Raw genomic sequence first — 22,354 nt, 5'->3', positions numbered from 1 at the left:
ACTGTAGGTAAGTGTTAATGAGGGTCACTATACTGTAGGTACGTGTTAATGAGGGTTACTATACTGTAGGTACATGGTAATGAGGTCACTATACTGTAGGTTTTTGTTAATGAGGTCACTATACTGTAAGTAAGTGTTAATGAGGATTACTTTACTGTAGGTACGTGTTAATGAGGTCACTATACTGTAGGTACGTGTTAATGAGGTCACTATACTGTAGGTATTTGTTAATGAGGGTTACTATACTGTAGGTTTGTGTTAATGAGGGTTACTATACTGTAGGTACGTGTCAATGAGGTCACTATACTGTAGGTTTGTGTTAATGAGGGTTACTATACTGTAGGTACGTGTCAATGAGGTCACTATACTGTAGGTTTGTGTTAATGAGAGTTACTATACTGTAGGTTTGTGTTAATGAGGGTCACTATACTGTAGGTATGTGTTAATGAGGTCACTATACTGTAGGGAAGATAATATCTGTGTTGGTTTACCGCTTCCAGTCTTCTCCTGTCCTCCTCCGCCCTCCTGACCAGGAGAAGATTCTCCTGTGACAAAAACATGAGAACAGAAGGGTCAGTGTAAAAGGCCCTCGGGTTTAGACCCACGTAGAACTGCATCTGCTGCACTTATCAGCCAGTTAAGATGAGATCATCCTTAATCAGTCCCACAGTGGGGGGATTCACAGCGTCACAGCAGCAAAGGAATAGCAAGACAGTCAGTTACAAAAAGTAGATCCATGAGCACAAATAAATAAATATATATATACTAATATATAATATATAATATATAAAATAATATTATTTACATTATTACAAAGTAATTCTATTAGTCTCGTTCTAATGGTAATATAGCTTAATGTCTAATACTCAGTCACTGTAATTGTAATACTGTTTCATTTAAATACTAGTACTGTTTAATTAACATTTAATAGTAAATAAATTGGAATATAATTTCATTTTAATTCTAATAGTTGTATAAGTTAAGTTTTAATAATGTTTAATTTGAATTTTGTTCTAATTATATTAGTCTCATTCTAATTGTAATATAGTTTAATTTCTAATACTCAAATATTCAAATACTAATATGGTTTAAGAGTAAACAAATTGTTATACCTTCAAATATGGTTAGAAATTCTGATTCTAATATTGTTTAATTGGTATTATAAAACCACTTATACCAACAAAGTCTATTGTTTCATTGTTATTTTAAAATCACGTTATTTTGATTCTAATATTGTTGTATTGTTATTATAATATTGTAATATAGCTTAATTTTTTGTTAAGCTTTGTCATTGTAATTGTAATACTGATTCATTCAGATACTAATATTGTTTAATTTAATGTTTAAAAACAAATTCTAACATAATTTCCGAATTTCGAATATGGTTACAAATTCTGATTCTAATATTGTTCTATATTTATATATATATATATATTCTAATCTAATATTTAACGATTTAGCATCATTCTAATTCTATTAGTCTCATTCTAATCATAATATAGCTTGATTTCTAACACTGTCACTGTAATTGTAATACTTTTAATACTGATATTGTATCAATTTGATTTGAATAGTAAATAAATTCTAATATCATTTAATTTTTATTTAATTTCTAATTGCCTTTATGTACCAAAAGAATAAAGATAAGCAGATGAACAGATACAAGGCCGGCAGACAGCTTACCCTGATGTAGCGTTTGCGGTTGGTGATGAGCCGAATCATTGAGCGGAACCGGATCAGGTTCACACGCATCTGAAGAAACCAGCGCCTGAACACCAACAAACAGAGGGTGTGGATTTTACCAAATGAACAGTTTGGGAATAATGATGAGATCAGTGATTGGCTAAGCTCCTCCCTGGTAATATCTCATCCTGCATCATGTGGGCCCTCAGACAGCCCGTCATGCTCATGGGAGATGTAGTTTACCTTACGAGGAAGCCTCGACAGTGGGCCTGAAGTCTGGCCATATCCATGCGGAACTTGAGGAATTTCTTCCGAGCGAAGTACATACGAACGTACTGCTGTAAGGTCAATGCAGCGATGTGCCTCACACGATCCCGCTTACTTTCCAACAGCTGATACACGTCCTCCTTCAAAAAGAGCTTCAAAAAAATACAACATCCACATCCACTCAGTTAACAACAACAACTGTCTGTGCCATTTTTCACATGTACGTCCATCTCGACCAATAACTGTAGAAAAGCATGGACAGCACTTCTGCCGCCCATCCCCATATGTTTCAATGAGAAAACTCCGCCCATTTCCTCATCTAATTTTTCTCCTCTAAATTGCCTTTCCATCTCCAGCGTCTCCAAATTCTAGCAGTTAGCTTCCCTGTGCTAATATTGGCCCATATTTTATTCTCCCCAGAATTATTAGTTATTAGCCCTCACTCTGCTACAGAGTAAGAAGGCGGAGCTACACTAAGGAATTAAGTGATTGACAGCCTTGGCTGGAAGAGAGAGTCCGTCCGCAGGGCCTTTCTCTTCAGTACACAGAGTAGCGGAGTCGTGGTCGAGCTGTCAGGCCGCTAGCTAACTAGCTAATGCTAATCATACTACTGTTGATGGTGGGTGTTGTGCTGCTGGTGGCATTAACAGACATTCACAGTCCGATGTTAGCGTGATCTAATCGACTGTTATCCAGCCAGCTAACGTTAGTGTAGTTAGACATGCTGGACTCGGCTTTGGTCAGACTGGTTTATAAAAAAAATAAACAAATATCACAGACCCTTTGACCTCTGGGGCACTTTAAGAATCATGGACCTACTGTGTGCGCTACATGGGCAAAAGTTTGTGGACACCTGCTCATTCAATGTTTCTTCAAAAACGAAGAGTAGCAATCAGCAGTTTGCCCCCCCCCCTCAATGCAGTAACAGCCTCTACTCTTCAAGTGAAGCTTTACACTAGATGTTGGAACACTGCTGTGAGGATTTGATTGTATTCAGACACACTCATGCTCTCATACAGGTAACGTTAGCATTGTTAGACGTGCTGTTCTACTGTGGAATGATTCCCCTTACTGGACAAACTGGGAATCCAGGAGCTGGGAATCTGATCTACTTCTGTTCTTTTAGGCTGTGCTGGAAGCTCAATGAAGGCGGTCTGAGACACTGAGCTTGGTCTGGGAGAAGGGGGCGGGTCTAGGTGAGTCTGGCTCGGCCTCTGTTGCAGGTTTGACAACATGGTGGACAGTCTTTCTAAAGAACTGAGGGGAATGGGAACCGCGTCGTCCATGTTTTCTACAGTCACCGATCTGGACCATCAGCTCAAGCAGCTCTCACCTTGGACACGCCGACTTGATAATCTCCTTTTTGGATTGGACAGAGCTTTGTTAGCATGAGTACACAGTTATCTCCGTCTGAAGGCGGGGCTTTCTTCAGTCCTAGCAGTGCTTTATATCTGCAATTCAGATCATTTAGACACTTTACAGCACATGTATAATACAGAGTAAGGCGACAGTGACCATCCTTCCATCATGTCATTTCCGGTCCAAATGACCATTAAGTACAAGCTATTCATGGTTCTGAGGAGAAGGGCTACAAGACTGTGAACTAGCATAAGGAAGGAGAGAAAGTGGGACGGTCCAAATAACCATGTAAGACCTGGACGACCACCAAAACATCCACAGGTGTTTGTGCTCATTCTCCCACTGTAAGAAGAATGTGGGTCAGAACTGTGTGTCTGATCGAGACGTTCTTAATGAGGAAAATCCAACGGCTGAAGCTCCTGCTGTAGCTCAGAACAATGGACTGATCACCCACATCGCTGAATGTGTTTGGGAGGTGGATGGTGAGGAACAGGAAATGATTAGAACTTTGGAGGTGTGGAACAATCTACCTGCAGATTTCAGAGCACTCCCACCACCATGTTTAACAGACAAGGTACTCAATGACCATTCTGATGTGTAGTTTGTCTGAAACACAGTACCATGGGTACCACCTTCAGTCTGAAACAGCTCAGCTGAGGTTTTACCTGTCTAAGAACTTCGGGAACGGCACTCTGACTGGATATCCTTCTTTTCTAATCTGGATGGTGTCCATGATTCCTGAATATCGGAGCTGGGTCGCCACCAAATCTGGTTCAAACATCCCTGGTTCCTAAAATGAGAGTGAAAACAGTACATGCTCAGGTGGACAAACTGTTATAGGCTTCTTTAGACCCCAGAAAATCTTGCTCTCGTATGGGCTTATGGTTTATAAAAAATTCCCCAATGTTTTTGGACTGCACACTGCAAAACTCCTCACAGTCACCTAGGATCCCATCACAACCCCATTGCAACTACCTGCAAGTACCCCGTGTTTATTTTGGCTAATGTCAAGGTTCATGCTGGTTCATAAAAAATGTAAAAAACATCACAGGCTCTTTGGCTATACATTATGGACCTCTGGGCAAAGGTTTGTGGACACATGCTCATCCTTTAAAAATGAAGGGTAGCAATCAGAAGTCTTCCCCTTTACTAGAGAGTAACAGCCCCTACTCTCAAGGAAAGCTTTAAACTAGATGCCAAAACACTACTGTGAGGATTTGATTGTATTCAGACACAAAATCACTACTGAGTTTAGGTGCTGATGTTGGACGATTAGTTCTGCCCCTCATTATCATTCTAAAGGTACTGGATGGAGCTCCACCACTCCAGAGAACCCAGGCACACTGCTTTAATAATTAATAAATGACTTGAAGGATTGTGTAGATGATATGCTGTAAACATACCTTATTATTATTTGGCTTTATGCAGCGCACAAAAAACGGGTTGCACCTAGGGGAGAAAGCATAAGGAACATCACATGTAGTTAAGCTCTCAACAAACACCTTAACAAAGTGAAATTCAGCATTAAAAACGTTCGTGGGAACAACCCAGACATGCTTGGTGCTTGTCTGGGTTCTGTAGTTTTGCACTGAAGCTACAGCAAGTAACATGCTAACTTAAACCACACCACACCCCAGAGACCATCCCGGGACTGCGAAACATGCTCACCTGGATTCACAGTCATTCAAACTCCCACACTTTCTTAGATGACTACCCCACATGGGAGCTCCCTATCATGATCATGTATCAGTATTTGTGTATGTGTGTGGGGGGGGGAGGGGTGTATGAGAGAGACCTCTCCATCTTGTCCAAAAGCCCCTGTAGAGAGTGCTGGAACTTGGCAGCGACGGTAGAGGGCTGATATCTCCGGGTCACTGTGCTGTCCCTCCTCATTCCCCCTTTCTGTTGGTTCAGCGTCTCTGCGTGCTTTATAAAGAGATTGGAAACCATCTACACACACACACACACACACACACAGACAGACAGGAACACACACACACATTATTTATTGCTCTTTTTAGTGGATGACTATAAATGCAGAGAGCAGGGCAGATGCAGAACTTACCCTGTTGTGGCTCTGGATGAACAGGTCCAGGACCTCCTGCCGGACCTGATCATAATTCTTATCCAGGAACTTGTGGACCTAAGAATCACATGATGCAACATAGTGGGGGGGTTATCCAAGGTAAGTTCACAAGAGTGTCAAAGGGCCAGAGATACTCATTTTATATATTTGTGTATTTATATATATATATATCTTCTTAGCTATAATGTGACATTGAAAGACTGCTCTTCTGTGGTTTTACGGTATTTTACAGGAGCCTTTCAGTAATAACCAATTTATCTCCATGTATTTTACTAGGGATGTACCGATCCGTTCCAGTGGATCTGGATCGGGAGATGATCCAGGCATTTTTAATGGATCGGGTCTCGGCTTTCACGGTTCCTATTCACTTCCGATCCTTAGGTTTGCTGTAGCAGGGTGCCATCTGGCATCTTCTAGACTCCGTCAATAGACGATCCTTAGCTGCTGCAGGCAAACTTCTTATTTTTTGGAAAGCTACCCCAGACAGAGTTCATCTGGGACACCGGTGATCCAGTGAGATAAATTTTAGATTATGTTAAATTGTGATTTTACTGCTGTTTACTAGTGTGGATTAGCATAGTTTACCTAAATTGTGGGGCTGTATTATTTACACAAATCACAAAGATGGGATTTGATCGGTATCGTCTGATAGTTGGATCGGATCGGGGGGTAAAAAACCTTGATTGGGACGTCCTTTAGATTTTACTTTGTCCCATAACCCTAAAACCAACAAATGGCTGGAGTAGCGCTGAGCACTGTGTACGATCTACCACCGCTGACCTCTGCCGCGCCAGTGTTATTTTGATGTTGTGTAATTATTGCCGGTACCTGATACGTCACTCGGCCGGCGTAGTGCTTCACAGTGAACTCTGGCAGTGGCATTTTTGGTCTGGAGTAGAGGGGATTATCGCCATGGTGATAGTGGCACTTCTGAAGGAAGGTGTGGTCAGTGGCCTGGCACAAGAAGGAGATACAGTAACTGAAATGGCATCGGTCAAAAGTTTGGGGACACATTACCTCCCGCAGAAATAGCGTAAAAGACGTTATGTTCAAATACACAGCTTCATTTTTAACGATCAGCACCGTCAGGGAGAAAAGATATTACCTGAGGAAAGCAGCTTTGGTCGTCGAGAATACGGAATATCCCATGAGGCTTTGAAGCAATGAGGTCTATGCACGCCTGGTTGTCAGTGAAGGACAGCTCCCTCCATCCGATCTGCTCTCGCACATACTCCTCCTGTAAGAGACACCTTCATTTACAACTGGGTCAGGTCTTTCATACAACTGGGTCAAGTGCTCAAGGTTTTAATAGCAAGAAAACTGAGCATCGTAAACAGACACACACACACACACACACACACACACACACACACACACACTGCATCATTTTTCACCCTAATCAGTAATCTGTGTATGTCAGCTGATTGCCAGCAACACAATCTAGCTAATCTAATCTAGGGTGCAGGCTAGAAAAAGTAAGTGAAGTCTTGAATTTCTAGCTGCGAGTAAGATTTGCACAATCCTAAGAAGGTATTCTGGACCATTCCTCTTCAGATCGTGCCACGGCATCTCAACAGGGTTAGAGCTCAGGACTCTGACTTCTTTTACCTATGGTCACTGTCTTGTTGCATTACCCAACTCTCTTTAGCTTGAGGTCATGGACTGCTGCCTTCACATGCTCCTGTTTAATGTTTTGATGAACTGTTAAATTTATTGTTCCCTCAATAATCGCAAGGCATCCAGGCCACCACCATGCTTGTTTGTGGAATCTTCTGTAGGTCTTTTGCTGTTACCCTTGGGTTCCTTCTCACCTCTTTTAGGATCACCCATCATTTGTGCTCTTGGAGTGATCTTAACAAGTCTGAATTTCCTCTTTTTTCTCCTAGCTTCAGGCCTCTTTATCAAGGCACTGTTCACACTAACCAGTCTTTCTTGCTCAGATTTGTCTGCTATCTTTTTTTAGTTATGTAAAGGATGATGATTTAGATACATTTCTGAGCCTCTTGCCTTCAGTATTTTCCCCCAGACCCACGTGCCTCAGAATAGCTGTTTTATGTTTTGTGCTCTAGCAGGAAATTAAAGGTTGAGCAGTCTGAGGGCTTTCCTCAGGTCAAAACCCAGTGTGGGTGGAGGCTGGGGTGCGTCACTAACCCTATGTGGGTTCTGAGATGCTTCACGAAGCGTCATTTTTTGTGGGGGGGGGGGGGGGGGCAGCCCTGGCCTAAAGGTCTGAGAAGTAAGGCTTTCAAGACTGGAAAGTGCAAAGGTGTCAGAGGGTGGAGGAGCGTAGAAGGAACATTGAGAGCTGAGGTGCTCTTCAGCAATTGCTCCCTGGGTGCTGAGGCGGCTGCCCACTGCTCCGGGTGTGTGTCCACTGCCACAGATTTGGTTAAATGGCCTTAAGTTGGACTGCTGTGCATCAAAGGATGCTACACATGACCAGGTAGGTAGTGTGTTTCAGTCTGCACACTGACCTGCTCTTGCTTGAGGATGATTTTTGTGAAGAAGTACTGGAGCGTCTCATTGGCGTAGTTGATGCAGAGCTGCTCAAAGCTGTTGAATGTTAGCTCCTGAAAAACGGAAGCACACAACAGTCCGCTGAACATCTCTGCACGGCAGCGTGAATCTGCATGATGCGCTTCGTCACGTACCTCAAACCCATATATATCCAATATGGATATGGACTGCGCCTCGTTCCTAGGGTAGACACGACCATTGATCCGCTCCGTTAGCCAACAAAAGAGCAGGGAATAAAGGATCTTGGCAACAGCGTCTCTACGACAGGAGAGGAAAAACAGGCCAATAAAAAAGCCATTAACTAATAAGCAAGCTCATTATTAATGTATTAGGCCCAACCGTTAGTGCTGGTGGTGTAATGTGACTGTTCTGCAGATGTGTAGCCATGTGTACTTTCACCGGCCACTTTATTGGAAACCCCTCCCTTTTAGTTCCAGCATGCTCGTTTATGATAGTCATCCTCTAGCCCTTGATCAATGACCAGCCTCTGACCACAGAGCTGCTCTTGTCTGGAAATACATCAGCATGTGTACCATGTCAGAGTCACTGCTGCTCTGACAGCGATCCACCATCCAAATAATATCTGGTCAACAGCAGCCCCCTGGTCAGAAACTTTGCAATAAGGGAAGGCCGTTGATTGTGCTGCTGTATAGTGGACCTATAGGTAGGTAGCACTCATACAGTGGCTTTCTCTGAGAGATGGAGGTAATCTAACTAAACTCACACAACTGTGGAAATGACTTTTATGAAATGAAATGAATAGAAATACCCCCCCCCCCCCCCCAATTTATTACTCCTTTAAATGTGTAGAAATAGTATCAGCTGCAGAACATCAGAACATGGTTAGAGAGGATTCTGGAGGAGCCTTATTTAAGCTGGGCTGGTTTGCTCACCATGGCCAGATCTCAGAAAGAAGGCTGTATATGCAGAAGAGTCTGGGAAGGGGTTTTAAAAGATATCTCAGATAGACCAACATGGCCAGTTTTGGATGTCCTAGTGAGTTTCGTCCAAGACCTTAAGGATCTACAGGTAGCTCTTGTAGCCACAGTTGATGTTAAAGTACAGAATCCAAATACCCAGCATCAAGCCAAGTGGAGCTCCAGTTCTCGCCAGGAGTGTCCACTGTAACAAGCATCCATGTGGAGGCAGGGATAGTATATGCATATGATATTAATGAGATATACACTGAGTGGAGCATGCAGACATTGTTCCACTACGTTGTGGTGATGATGTTATTTTCATGTTTAGGTTCTTATGAGGTTCTTAGGAGTTATTTTAGGGCTATTATTATGTGGGCTTACCTGGCATCCACAGCACTCTCTACAGTCAGAGGGGTGTAGATCTTCTCTTTCATCGCCTCCTACAGAGACAGCATTCAACAAATATGTCAATACTTAAAGATCAGCAGGCATGTCAGTAAAAGTCAACGTGAGTCAGAAATTAGATCAATTTCAGAGTGAAAATGGAGCAAAATCTTAAAAAAAGCTAAGATGAAGCCAAGCGGCAGAAGCTACTTAAAGGCAGGCAAAAGTCTCTAAACCTGAGGTGATCACAATTTGGTCCTAAAAGAGTTTGCAGCAACTGTTGATGTAGAGGCAGGTACATGTAGACCAACAGCGGCAGTGAGAAGGCGGAACTTAAGCAGTTTGACCAATGGTTGATAGTTGATGTGGCGGCAAGTAGGTGGGACTTAAGCAGGTTGACCAAAGATTGATGGTTGATATGGCAGTGAGAAGGCGGGACTTAAGCAGTTTGACCAGTGGTTGATAGTTAATGTAGCGGCAAGAAGGCGGGACTTGACCAATAGTTTGACCAATAGTTGATGATGATGCAGATACCTGTAGGCCAACAGCGACAGTGAGAAGGCGGGACTTAAAAAGTTTGATGGCTGATTTGGCAGCAAGATGATGGGACTTAAACGGACCAATGGCTTCATGCAGATGCAGGTACATGTAGACCAACAGTGTCGGTGAGAGGGTGGGACTTAAGTAGTTCGACCGATGGCTTTATGCAGGTACATGTAGACCAACAGTGTCGATGAGAGGGTGGGACTTAAGTAGTTTGGCCGATGGCTTTATGCAGGTACATGTAGACCAACAGTGTCGGTGAGAGGGTGGGACTTAAGTAGTTCGACCGATGTCTTTATGCAGATGCAGGTACATGTAAACCAACAGTGTCGGTGAGAGGGTGGGACTTAAGTAGTTTGACCGATGGCTTTATGCAGATGCAGGTACATGTAAACCAACAGTGTTGGTGAGAGGGTGGGACTTAAGTAGTTTGACCGATGGCTTTATGCAGGTACATGTAGACCAACAGTGTCGATGAGAGGGTGGGACTTAAGTAGTTTGGCCGATGGCTTTATGCAGGTACATGTAGACCAATAGTGTCGGTGAGAGGGTGGGACTTAAGTAGTTTGACTGATGGCTTTATGCAGATGCAGGTACATGTAGACCAATATGGTCGGTGAGAGGGCGGGACTAGTTGAAAGCTGTGTGGGGGCTGTAGAAACAAACGCTTAGATAATATTAATGTAAAATCCCGGCCGGACGCATTTTTCAGCTTGATGTCTGATCACCCTATTAAACTTCCTTCCTTTGAATGATCTGACAAAACGAATTGAGCCTAATCCGACTGAAAACATGAACTAACAAGGTAAATAAATAAATGTCCATCTGGATTTCAGGTTGACCTTAAAGATAATCCGAGAATTCAGTATTTACTTTGAACCGTGTTAATAAAAAAAAAACATTTTTTATTTACAGATTAAGAAGGCAACCCTAACCCAGAAGTTGGGGACTGGCCTGGATTACATATCAGTCATGCACACACACACACACACACACACACACACACAGATACCTAGAGCGTGTGGAACTGATACAGGTTTAGGTGACAGTTGATTCAGACTGATAGAGGCGTAAACCCAAAACCCGTGGCCTCTGGATAGCCGAGCTTTATTTATTAAATGAGCAAGATGCTCAGCATGACACGCCGACACACACAGGCACGGCTAACGCTTCACTGTCACACACATGAACAGGTGAAGAAGCTAACATGCTAAGTCACACTTTATGCTGTTGTTCCTATTGTTGATCTACTGCTGTAGCTGTAGCTGATATATTAGCCCCAAGCTAATGCTACTTTCCATTTGACGCACAAATCGGATGGCGGCAAGATGGCGGGACTTAAGCAGACCAATGGCTTCATGCAGATGCAGGTACATGTAGACCAATAGTGGCGGTGAGAGGGCGGGACTTAAGCAGACCAATGGCTTCATGCAGATGCAGGTACATTAAGACCAATAGTGGCGGTGAGAGGGCGGGACTTAAGCAGACCAATGGCTTCATGCAGATGCATGTACATTAAGACCAATAGTGGCAGTGAGAGGGCGGGACTTAAGCAGACCAATGGCTTCATGCAGATGCAGGTACATGTAGACCAATAGTGGCGGTGAGAGGGCGGGACTTAAGCAGTTTGACTGATGGCTTCATGTAGATGCAGGTACATGTAGACCAATAGTGGCGGTGAGAGACGTTTCACTGTCACACACATGAACAGGTGAAGAAGCTAACATGCTAAGTCACACTTTATGCTGATGTTCCTATTGTTGATCTACTGCTGTAGCCACAAGCTGATATATTAGCCCCAAGCTAATGCTACTTTCCATTTGCCTCAGAAATCGGATGTCGGCGCTGGGAATGACGCCCCATCAGAGCCGGCAGCGTTCCAGTTAAACATTCTGATAACTGTACACCATTTCAGAGCATTTGCTAAAGACTTCGGGGTTCATTACAACGGGTTTGACAGTCCTCCTTTACCGGTGGTTTTTGGCGAATCTAACCGAAATATGTCCCACTCTTTAAGCACCATGTTAGCATTGCTATTAGCGAACATGATGGAAACACGTCCACAGATAGAAGTGAACGTCTGATTTAACGAGACACAAACAGATAGCAGTGCTGATAAACTGTACAACACTCCTGCCTCTACTACTGTGGATGGACGGTGCCGCCATCTTGGATTTTGAACATAGGGTTGATGAGGCTCTCTCTGCTTTCTGAGTAGGAAAATCCCACTTGTGGGGGCGCTTTTCTAGAGTTTCTAGCTCTAATTTCATACTGCTTAGTTTGGAGCTAACTTAGCAATTAGCAGACTGGCTACACACTGACTTTTAGCATAAAGCTAAATATAACGGTCGGTGTTGGGAGATGCTCTGGTCCAGTTGTCTGGCCATAACGATCTGGCCCTTCTCAAAGTCTTCTGACCATTTTTCCTTCCAAACTACTATGACTGTTACTATGCTATGCGCCGCTGTGACGGGGTAATAAGCGCTATGTGCTTCGTCTATGTTTTCTACTTACTGCAGTAAGTCTTACAGCCCGCCAACAGTCTATTTTCACCTATTCTCTCTGCGTGGTTTAAACAGCAGCACTGCTTGTGAATTTATCTACGCCGATGGGTGCGGAGGTCTCGAAATAAGGGGTGTTCAGGTCAGTTTCTGGTGTATTGCTACGTATCTTGCCAACGGAAAACACAGGAGGAGCTCCACTGACTGAAAACAACCTAGGCAGACGTTCGTCAACAGTCATACGCTCGTTTGTTGCTATCTTGGCAGTGAATTGTCAACACAGGCACGTGCAGCCCCGAAATAGCAATCCGCCAAGGTCAGTCTGACCGCACCTGGCTCTTAAAGGGATGCCGAGAGTCACGCTGATTGGTTTATTATTGCACGTTACGGCCAAAACAAACACAGCCATGATTAATTAAGAGACTCAGTACATGACCAGCCCCTCCATACTTGATGGCAATGGTCAAAAGCCGATCCGCACCTAGAGCCCTTCGAGCTTCAAGTACGGCTCGGCTCGACCCGCCATCCTTTAAGATCCACGGAAGACGAGCGTCCAGACTTTTTTCTGTCCTGCACCAAAGTGGTGGAACGAACTTCCCCTGGGTTTCCGAACGGCCAAGTCGCTCGCTGTCTTCAAACCCAGACTGAAGAAGAATACTTGGGTGAATAGCAGAGTACTATGGTCACCTTATTGACTTGTGCTTAGTAATGTCTAAAGTTTAGAGTTATCTTTGAACTATTAGTCTATTCTAACTAGCTGAGGTTTTTCTTGGGTAAATAGCAAAGCACTTTTATAAGTCGCTCTGGATAAGAGCGTCTGCTAAATGCCTAAAAGGGCCCTTTTTTGGGGGGGTTTTGGCTCATATATGTCCATTCACACATATAAAAAGCCTACTTCTACGACTTCCCTAGAGAAAAAGTACTGAAGAGTACTGAAGAGCATGCTGTTCATTAGTCAAATGGTTCTCAAATGACGTAATCCAAGAGTCCTTTTACAGACACACAATGGACCTGCTAAGCTTCTTACATGTGTGATAAGATTTTAATGACTTTCTTAATCCTTGGACATCTTGGTGTGATGTAGTGATAAGAGTTCCTGAAGCCAGCATTGGCCCAGCCTATGAGCGATCCCTGATTGAGTTACAGAGGTTTCCATAACACCAAGCTCGCTGTCATGAAGCCTAGATACGTTGTACCTTTCTCTTTTTCTTCGGTTTACCTAAGCAGTTTGGGGTATTTCTTCAGCTGTTATGATCATGGTCATAATTACTACATCAGATTCTCCATTAAGGCACATAAAAATACCTTCTCTATTTTTGGTTTTGCCAAGGATTAGCAGTAAGGACGTGGAAAGGACCCATTAAAAAAATACCTGGATCTAACATCCCTAATTAGCAAGATCTGACTCTTCCATGACTGCTCGTGTAAGGAAAGCTGTTTTGCTTTTTCTTGTAGTTTTTAAATTAATAAATAAAAGATAATGTCGCTTGTGTAATTAAATGTGACATGGTCTCTTCACCCAGACACCATCAGAAGGGTGGGTGGGTTCCTAGTCTTTGTACTGGAATATCACTGGAGATGACTCTAGAGACTTTTCATACCGTGACTTTGAAAGTGATGGCTTTTTGTAGGCCCTCGGGAGAGATCTGAAGCAGTTCGGCCACAACACGGATCTCCTGAGCACTCACTACCCCCGCTGTCTCCTGCACCTCAGTCTGAGAGAGAGAGAGAGGGAGAAAGAAAGAGAGAGAGAGAGACGTCTGCCGTGTTTTTTATACAAGCACATGTACAAGTTTCCTATGTACGTTTCACTGTCTGAGTGTGTGATACCTCGAGTCTATGGAAAAACACATTGCCCAGGTGCAGGATAGACGACAGCACTCTGAACACACTGCTCTGGTCCTCAGGGCTGAAGCGGAGAATGTCCATGGCACTCTGTAGCCGCCAGAAATCCTCCCCATCATCCTTCCCCACAATCTGACAGTTACCACCCTGACATATTGGAGATACAGAGGGTACATCATTCCTTATTAGAGGGTGGGACCTTCTGCAATCAGAGCAACGCTTACCATTATCTCCATTCAGTTCTGTAGACTGATAAGGGGATGCTTGAGGTTGGGGAGATGGGCTGCTTTAGCTCCTTCTCTACTGCAATGAGTCTCGAAATGCTGCTAAGCGATTATTTTGAAAAGATATCTAAAAACCAGATATCTAAAAAATCACCAAAGCACTGTCAAAAAGCTTTTTACGCTTGGATTAATTAAGGAGAATAAGGGAAAAAAGGAGTGTTTACAGGGGTCTGCTGGGCAACACTGAAGTGGGACAGTGCCTTTAGTCTGTTGTTCCTGGAGTGCTGTCAAAACTGCCCTACCACGGACTCTGAGTGGCTCAGCGGTGTAATGCACCACCACTATAGCCCAGGGCTCACAAGCTTTGCCATCAGTGGCCAGAGTCTGAGAGAGCACAATTGGCCACACTCTCTCTACAGGTGGGTAGATGGCGCTCTCTCCCCTCTGGTGTGGTGGAGCTGAGGACCCGATTGCTGTCCTCTGAGCGCATTGGCTGCCCAGGAGTGCCGCACCCTTACCCTCCTGGTGTCGGGAGCATTGCTAGTGCTAGGGGGAGCTACGAACTGGTGGGTTACTTGGCAGTAAAAAAAAAAACTGTACCAACATCGAGTACAGGTTCAAAAGCTTCTATTGCACACATGCATGCTCTTGTGCTGTACGACACAAGCATGTGTGGGTGTGTGTGTAGCTTACTTGGTTGAGATAGTAATAGGTTTCAGCTTCCTGTAGGTAGAAGGCTTGTCTCTGGTGAGCGGGGAGTCCGGCCAACATCTCGTAAAAGATGTGGTAGTTCCTCTCATTTTTGGCCTACACACACACACACACACACACACACACAAACAACCCCATACACACAAACACACCCAGTTTCTACTCCAGCATTTAATATTTTTAAATATATTATATAAGTCATTTTAGGTAACAGGTTACATTACATGCAAACCAATGTCAAGTGAGCTGGACCCATTTTAACTTTGCACCCATTGCTGACACAGATATGCCCCTAGTCTAGTCCCTGTAGAGAAGTACCGCCAATAGAATAGGAATACCCCCCCCCCAAGCATTGAGCTGTGGAGCAGTGGATGTTGGGGAGTTGGGGACGGGGTGGGGTGGTAATCATCCAACACCCAGACCTCTCTAGCGCTCCTCTGGCCCAAATCTAATAAAAACGTCTTCTTCTCTGGACAGTAGAGACAGGTAGTCTAACAAAAACAGGATACACTATTTAAACAGTCTTGATTTCAGAAGAAACAACAAATGGTGGAGCAGGTGTCCAAATACTTTTGTCCATGTAGTGTAAAAGCAGAGGTATGACTGTCTCGTCCCACGCCCAATCTAAGAGAATCTAAGTTTCTGATTGGTTCTTTTATTAGGTATGCCTGATTGTTGTCCAACCCCCAAGCCAAAGTGGAGATTCTGATTGGTCCAACCCAATTTGATTGGCTCTGAAATTAGGTATGACTGTCTTGTCCCACACCCATCTTAAAATGAGCTTCTGATTGGTTCTGTCATCGGGTACCCCCCCCCTAGCTGAAATGAATGATTTTGATTGGTTCTGCTGCTGGGTCAGCCTGTCAGTAGTCCCTCCCCACTGCTGAAATTGAGATTTTGCTATCTTGTATCTTAGACACCCCTGGTCTGCTGGACCTAGTCGTTATCTGTGAATACAGCTCACAAGTCAAAGGGAAAGCACAGCAGTGGTCACCACATCGCACCTGAAAAACTATCCTGGACTTCTCCAGTAGATACTGCGAGGTTATGGCACCGCTTATCACTCCCCTTTAACACAGCAACAACAAAAACAACAACATGCGCAGTGTTCAGTAACATGTTAGGAGGGCCAGCCACACAAATACACACAGCCAAAGTCTTTGTGTCCGCACTACTCAGCTGACCTTGCTACTCTACTTTCTCACTGGGGCAAGAGGAAACACATGGATCCGGTTCCACTCCTCAACTCTATCACTTCTATCTCTAACAGTCTCTAGCATTACAGTCTCCGAGCAGTTCAGGCAGTTCCAGCAAGGCTATGGGTCTATGTGATGCTTTTTAGCTACTGAACAGCAGCCTAAAATTGGAACTCCAAAGGTTGGGGTTGTTGAGTAATCTTAAGAAGGTTTGCGGACGTGGTTTCTGACACTGCACGACACACTGTTACCTGCAAACACAGACGTAAACAAAGTATACTGCACAGCTTAAAGCACTGGCACACAGTAGAAATCCTGGAGACAGCATCGGTTCAAAGACTGCCAGATATCTGCAAACCACTTGTCCTGACATGAGGAAGGGTGTAGCACAAGCAAACCGAAATACCTGATTAGTGATTACTTTATAACCAGTCCGTAACGTTATATGGACGGACACTCTGTAATGAGTGTTACTGGGTAGGAACCAGTTTGGGAGAGGCAGTATGTCATGCAGTGTCAGTTTGCAGGATGCTAATGAGGGGTGGTAGGCTTCCATTACTTGTTAGCTACTCTATCCTCGTAGCTGCAGGACCGACTGACCGACTATATCTGAGGTAAGGGGATGACTGTAAATCTGTCAATCTGTCAATCTGATGGCCAATCGTTCTTTAAGCCGTGAGTGGTGGGATTCATGAGATTCAAGAATGGACTCACTCCTCCAGGAAAATCTCCACAAGCTTCCCAAAGCGACTGGAGTTGTCATTCCGCACTGTTTTGGCATTCCCAAAGGACTCCAGCAGAGGAGTTGCTTCCAGAATCTGGAGAGGATGAACATATTTGTGTCAGTTCCAAAAAAAAAACAACCTAAAATACATTATCATGACCCCCTCTTAATAATGAAGGTAAAAAAAACACCCCATCTCACCTCAATCTGTGTGAAGGAGAGCAGAAGGGGTGAGAAATGAAGACAGGATGTTAGTTTTGTTCGTAGTTCAAACAAAAAAACAAAAAATGAATTAATTAATAATTTCAATGAGTAATTTCCTATTTCCATCCACCTGCTTGGACTCCCCATATCAGACAATGCCACCAGTGTTGGGAGGATGAAGGCCAGCGTGGTTCGAAAAGCTACTAACACGTTAATTAGTTAATGAGGGTCATCCTAACACCCCCCATTCACCCCCAATATGACACTGGGCCGCACAACTCAACATCAATTCTGCCAAAATACTCAATCAAAACATTTGTTAAGGCCCCTGTAAGTCCCAGGTCCTTAGAATTGTCCCAAATCCCCCCCATTCAGCGCCCCCAGCCCCCAAACCACCACTCCCAGAGAGAGCGAGGTGAACGGATGGCTGTGGCATCACCAGAACACTGAACAAATACTACTACAATTTAGATCAATTACAGACATCCTGTAAACACCCTGTATATACCACATGTACAAAGAGCATAATATCTCTCTTATATGTGATATTATTTTATTTCTAACACATTATTTTATTTTATTTAGGCCGACCCACAAGCTAGGTCTCCCCATGACAACATTAAGCCATCAAGCTGAAGTGAGTCACATTACAGCATTGGGCAGCTTAACCCCCCCCTGGAGGAGAACACTAATTGCCAGTTCTGTTACATCAGCTAACAGACATCCGAGCTGCCTAGCATCTCACTGAGTGATGGGGAGAGGGAGGGCCATCCATCTAGAGAGCGACAGACCAGTTGCGCTCTCTTGGACTCCTTTGGCCACAGACCCTGACATGACCACGGATCAAACCCCCACATTTTTCACACATTCTTTCCTAAATAGCATTTTTATAGAATTTATTTACTAAATTATGGCAATTAAAACTTTTTTACACATATGATGTTTGATGTTTGTATTTCTGTAATATCGCCCACTCTGAGGGTTTCAGCACCCTTAAACAGCTCCCATGTGGGTTTCGGATGGTTAAAAGAGGTCAAGGTGGGCGAAAACATTCCCTATACTGGTAAACTAGCTGGTTAAGCAGCTCTTGACCAGCAAAGTGAGGTCTTAACCAGCTTGGTCTTGCTGGTCATACTGATACTGACCTGCCTGGTCAGGCTGGACAAGCTGATAGACCAGCTAGACCAGTAGCCATGCTGGTTTGTATATATACTGCATATGCTTTTAATGTGGTGTGTTTGAGAGTTACCTGTTGTGTTATATTTCTCTTATGATGAATGGCAGTGAGGTACCTCAGGACCAGTTTGGTAGCCTCTGTCTTCCCGGATCCGCTCTCACCACTGTAACGCACAAACCCATCAACGGCGCTCACAGTTATGCTCATAAAGCCACATGCAAAAGCAGCCTGGACGTTCACACACTTCCTGCTGACCTGACGATAATGCACTGGTTCTGCCTGATGTCCATCATCGTTGTGTAGGCCATGTTTGCGATTGCAAAAAGGTGACTTGACAAAAAGGTGAGAAAGACAAAGCACAACCTGTCAGTCAGACATCAGATCTTTGCAAGACGACTGAACTTCAAATAGTAACAGTCCTTTTAACAGTTAATTGTCGCGTGTAATTAACGAAGAACACGTCTTCGGGTATCCGCGGGTACGCATTTCATGAGGTCACGCTATCCTGAGCCAACGCGCTAACGCACATACACAATCTGTGGCTCATTCTCACGTTACATGATGATGTAACACACTGGATGCGTGTCCTTCTGGCTAACATGTGTCCACACAGCAGGTTTGAGAGCAATGGGAGACAGTCACTGTCTGTCTGTCTGTAGTTTTCTTCCTTTACTAATCCTGAAATTGATGTGTTTGTGTGATGTGATGTAAAATCCTCTTAAATTTAGTGAACATTTAAATTACTGATTAAAAATACTAATAAAATAATTGTGCACCAAACATAATCTATATACAGCCCATCTGCTTAAAGAGTGTCACAGCAGCCCTGGGTTTGTCTCTTTAGGGAGGTCCTTCCCAGTGCTGGGCTTTTCAATGGGGCTGGGATCTTCTCCCCAATCAGTTGCACCCGATGATGATCACTTGAAGAACCCTTTCCTTGTAGCACCTTCATTTTTAGGAGCACTGCTAAATGTCTAGTGCTCTGAATCTGTGTAGCACTGCTGGCTTACCCACTGATGCTGTGTGCAGGGTGGGAAGGTTGCCCACTGGACTGAACACTGGATTTCACACTTGAACTTACGGTGGATTCTCCCCTAAGCCATGGCCCTCGTACTGGAGGACCACATCTGTGCCATAGATGTTGAACAGCTTGTACGGGTTCACGGACACCAGAATACTGCCGATGTAGGTCTAATCAGAAAGAGAAAGAGAGAAATAAGCATGAGTGCAGCATCAGCATCAGGTATAGATATTATAATCACATTCACTTCTGAAAGTAAGTGGACATGGGCTTACTTTTTAAAAACATTTGGATTTGGACATTTGGATTTGGGGCATTTCTATTGGAACAAAATGGCAAAAAGAATGGAGATTCCTCCCATGTAAACCTGGTGCAGCCTCTAATGGTAGATTCATGTTCCTTGACAACAGCTGTAGGTCAACAACTGTCCCCTGGCCTACATTTACATTTATGGCATTTAGCAGACACTCTTATCCAGAGCGACAAGGTTATTCATATCACAGAGGTGGGCCAATGTAGTGTTAGGAGTCTTGCCCAAGGACTCTTACTGGTGTAGCGCAGCATAGTCACCCAGACCGGGAATCGAACCCTGGTGTTGTAACTCAGTGGCAGGTAATGGTGTTATCTGTTGCGCCACACCAACCACCGCCTACAGGATCAGGGTTTTACTTCTTCTTTACTCATCTTGTGTTGAACTTGCTGAGACATCCTGACCTGGCCATGTTGGTCAGTCGTTTTCTAAGATCTGAGATCTTTTTAAACCCCTTCTCATCTACAGACTCCTCTACATCTGCAGCCAGCCTTCTTTCTGAAGGCCTCAGAGAGCTCTTTGGATCTGGTGTGGTGCTCTTCTTCACCACACCACAACTTCAATCAAGAGCAAATCAAACTACGGCTCAAAGTGTTCAAACTGCAGTTTCTCAACTCAGATCTGATGAGATCTACACTGTTATTTTTATACAAGTGATCGGATCGGATTTGCGCATTTAGACAGCACAAAACATGTCTGCATCTAGGGCACTCTATATAGATACCCCACACTTACGTCACTCAGTATCTGACATGGCCGTTGTCTGTGACGTTGCGAGTGATGCAAAACGACATATTCAAATCCGGGCTGAGCGTCCAGAGCGTCCAGACCGAGACGCATCTGAACAAATCTGGTTGTAATCGCATTCCAAACCACCTCCAAACGTGATTTCATGCATTTTTTGACGGACCAGACGTTCAAAAATCAAACTGGTACAATCTAGACACTGCACAAATCAGATTTGGGCTGGGAGACTGATCATAGCTTAAATATCTGAGGTTTATACAAGACAGGCTTCTCCAAAATCAAGTCTAACCCTGTTCTGATCATCTGCAGCTGATGCTAATTCTACACATCTGTAGTAATAAATGTTAGTTACATTTCATAAATGTATAGAATGTATTAGATGACTTAGTGTTGACCACATGAAGATCAAAGATGTTTAACGCCCTAACTACCAAAGAATAGCGCCACCAGCTTGTACAGAGGTCCCTGAGTGTACGTGACAGGGATGTTAAGGGGTCATGCTGCATCTTCAGCATGTAGACCATGTATGTTAAACAATGGTGGGGGCTGATTTATATCCCTTATGGATAAGATGTGGACATCCTGCATATGGGAACAGTACAACAACATATGACGTGTAGGGTATAAAACGCAAGGTGCTCCTCTGTCTAGGGAGACAGAGACGGTGGTCACGAGTCTCCTTTCCAAGAGAAGTCCTTCCTAGAACACCTCAAGAAGCTTATGGTGTGTGTGCATGCATGCCGCCTTACGTAAATGAGTTCCTGGTCAAAGCGAGTCTTCAGGTTCCTTAAAACAGCCACCTCTGTCAGGTTCCTGAGGACAGGTGAGATAAGGTCAGAGAAGGGAGCTATTTGAACCATTACCTTAATGAGCTAATCCTCATATTCATGCACATTTGAGAGTGAGAATGTGAGTGTCAGTGTTTTCTTACTCCAAATGGGTCATATCCTCAATTCCATCGCTCTCCCTCTTCTCTCTGTATCTCATCGTGGGCAGACTCCTTATAGAGTACATCTGTTTACAGAGCAGGAATTCAACATCTCCACATGTAAGATTACACAAGACGCTGTAACCGGGCTGCCCCTAATTCTGTATTCTGTAACTTGTAACTCTAATGCGTGCCTCTGTCAAATAGGTCAGTGGGTGACCTCACTGGCCTGGGCCACATTAGGCAGAGATGCTACCAGCGCCGGCAGTGTAACCTGAGCATGGTTATAATCGGCCTTGTAAATCTCATCTGACATCCGATGTAGTCACAGGCTCTGAGGCTAAACCCTGATGCAGATAGTTAAGCTTGGTCAGGCCTATTGTTTAGACTCTGTCCCACACGGACCTGCCAACGTGCATGTAAGTTATACCCGGCTTAGGTTAATTAAACCCATTTTTTAATCTATAAATCTTTCTGATATAAAGGGCACTACATCAACCTGAAATCGCAAATCAGCAGAAACCTGTCTGAGCTTATCAACTAATTACACTCTGGGACAAAAAAATGGACTGAGGTCCTGTTACTGTTACAGAACCTTTCACAGAAAGTCTCGCACCCTACTACTGAACAGCTACTTCTAGATGACCTAACAAAGTGAGGTGAGTTACCTTGTCATACCACTGTCCAGTGGGCTCGCCTTCCCGATCTGGTACCCAGTACAAGTCAGCCTCCTTGGAGCCAAGGCCAAAGGGTGGGGGTGTAAGGTGGTCCATCATGTTCTCGTCACGGTATATGGACCACTTAATAAGATTCTGCACTGTTCCATGAGGCAGCACCCTCTCTGCTGCCCACATATCTTCTGCACTTTGCCCCTCTCTGGCATTCTGGGCCCAGTGGTCCTCGGGGCCTTTCCTCCGAGGGGTCACCACTGCATATCTGCCGTCTGGCCCAATGATCAACCCAGAAGATGTCACGGTGGACAGTCCCGAAGGCAACTGGTAAGAAGC

At 44.1% G+C, this 22,354-nt stretch overlaps 1 protein-coding gene across 1 annotated transcript in view; it reads right to left on the bottom strand.

Annotated features, from left to right (window-relative positions):
- The window catches only part of myo15ab (myosin XVAb), a 54,507-nt gene extending 32,410 nt beyond the window's left edge, over positions 1-22,097 (bottom strand). Inside the window, exons 1-24 of the mRNA XM_072657979.1 lie at positions 22,016-22,097; positions 21,351-21,433; positions 21,169-21,232; positions 19,423-19,532; positions 18,597-18,671; positions 18,414-18,504; positions 16,951-17,054; positions 16,045-16,108; positions 15,023-15,136; positions 14,091-14,252; positions 13,862-13,975; positions 9,214-9,272; positions 8,047-8,170; positions 7,870-7,965; positions 6,501-6,632; positions 6,224-6,349; positions 5,375-5,452; positions 5,105-5,259; positions 4,713-4,758; positions 3,975-4,099; positions 3,284-3,401; positions 1,927-2,102; positions 1,684-1,768; positions 492-545 (exon numbers count right to left, since the gene is read on the bottom strand). Of these exons, the coding sequence (XP_072514080.1) occupies positions 492-545; positions 1,684-1,768; positions 1,927-2,102; positions 3,284-3,401; positions 3,975-4,099; positions 4,713-4,758; positions 5,105-5,259; positions 5,375-5,452; positions 6,224-6,349; positions 6,501-6,632; positions 7,870-7,965; positions 8,047-8,170; positions 9,214-9,272; positions 13,862-13,975; positions 14,091-14,252; positions 15,023-15,136; positions 16,045-16,108; positions 16,951-17,054; positions 18,414-18,504; positions 18,597-18,671; positions 19,423-19,532; positions 21,169-21,232; positions 21,351-21,433 (2,355 nt within the window). The 5' untranslated portion in view covers positions 22,016-22,097. The remainder of the gene's footprint in view (positions 1-491; positions 546-1,683; positions 1,769-1,926; positions 2,103-3,283; positions 3,402-3,974; positions 4,100-4,712; positions 4,759-5,104; positions 5,260-5,374; positions 5,453-6,223; positions 6,350-6,500; positions 6,633-7,869; positions 7,966-8,046; positions 8,171-9,213; positions 9,273-13,861; positions 13,976-14,090; positions 14,253-15,022; positions 15,137-16,044; positions 16,109-16,950; positions 17,055-18,413; positions 18,505-18,596; positions 18,672-19,422; positions 19,533-21,168; positions 21,233-21,350; positions 21,434-22,015) is intronic.
- Between the last annotated feature and the right edge of the window lie 257 nt (positions 22,098-22,354).

Source organism: Salminus brasiliensis, chromosome 15 (genome assembly GCF_030463535.1).
Source record: "Salminus brasiliensis chromosome 15, fSalBra1.hap2, whole genome shotgun sequence".
In the NCBI taxonomy this organism is placed as follows: Eukaryota; Metazoa; Chordata; class Actinopteri; order Characiformes; family Bryconidae; genus Salminus; species Salminus brasiliensis.
Note: the sequence above shows the minus strand (reverse complement) of the source record. Positions and strands in the feature narration are given on the sequence as shown.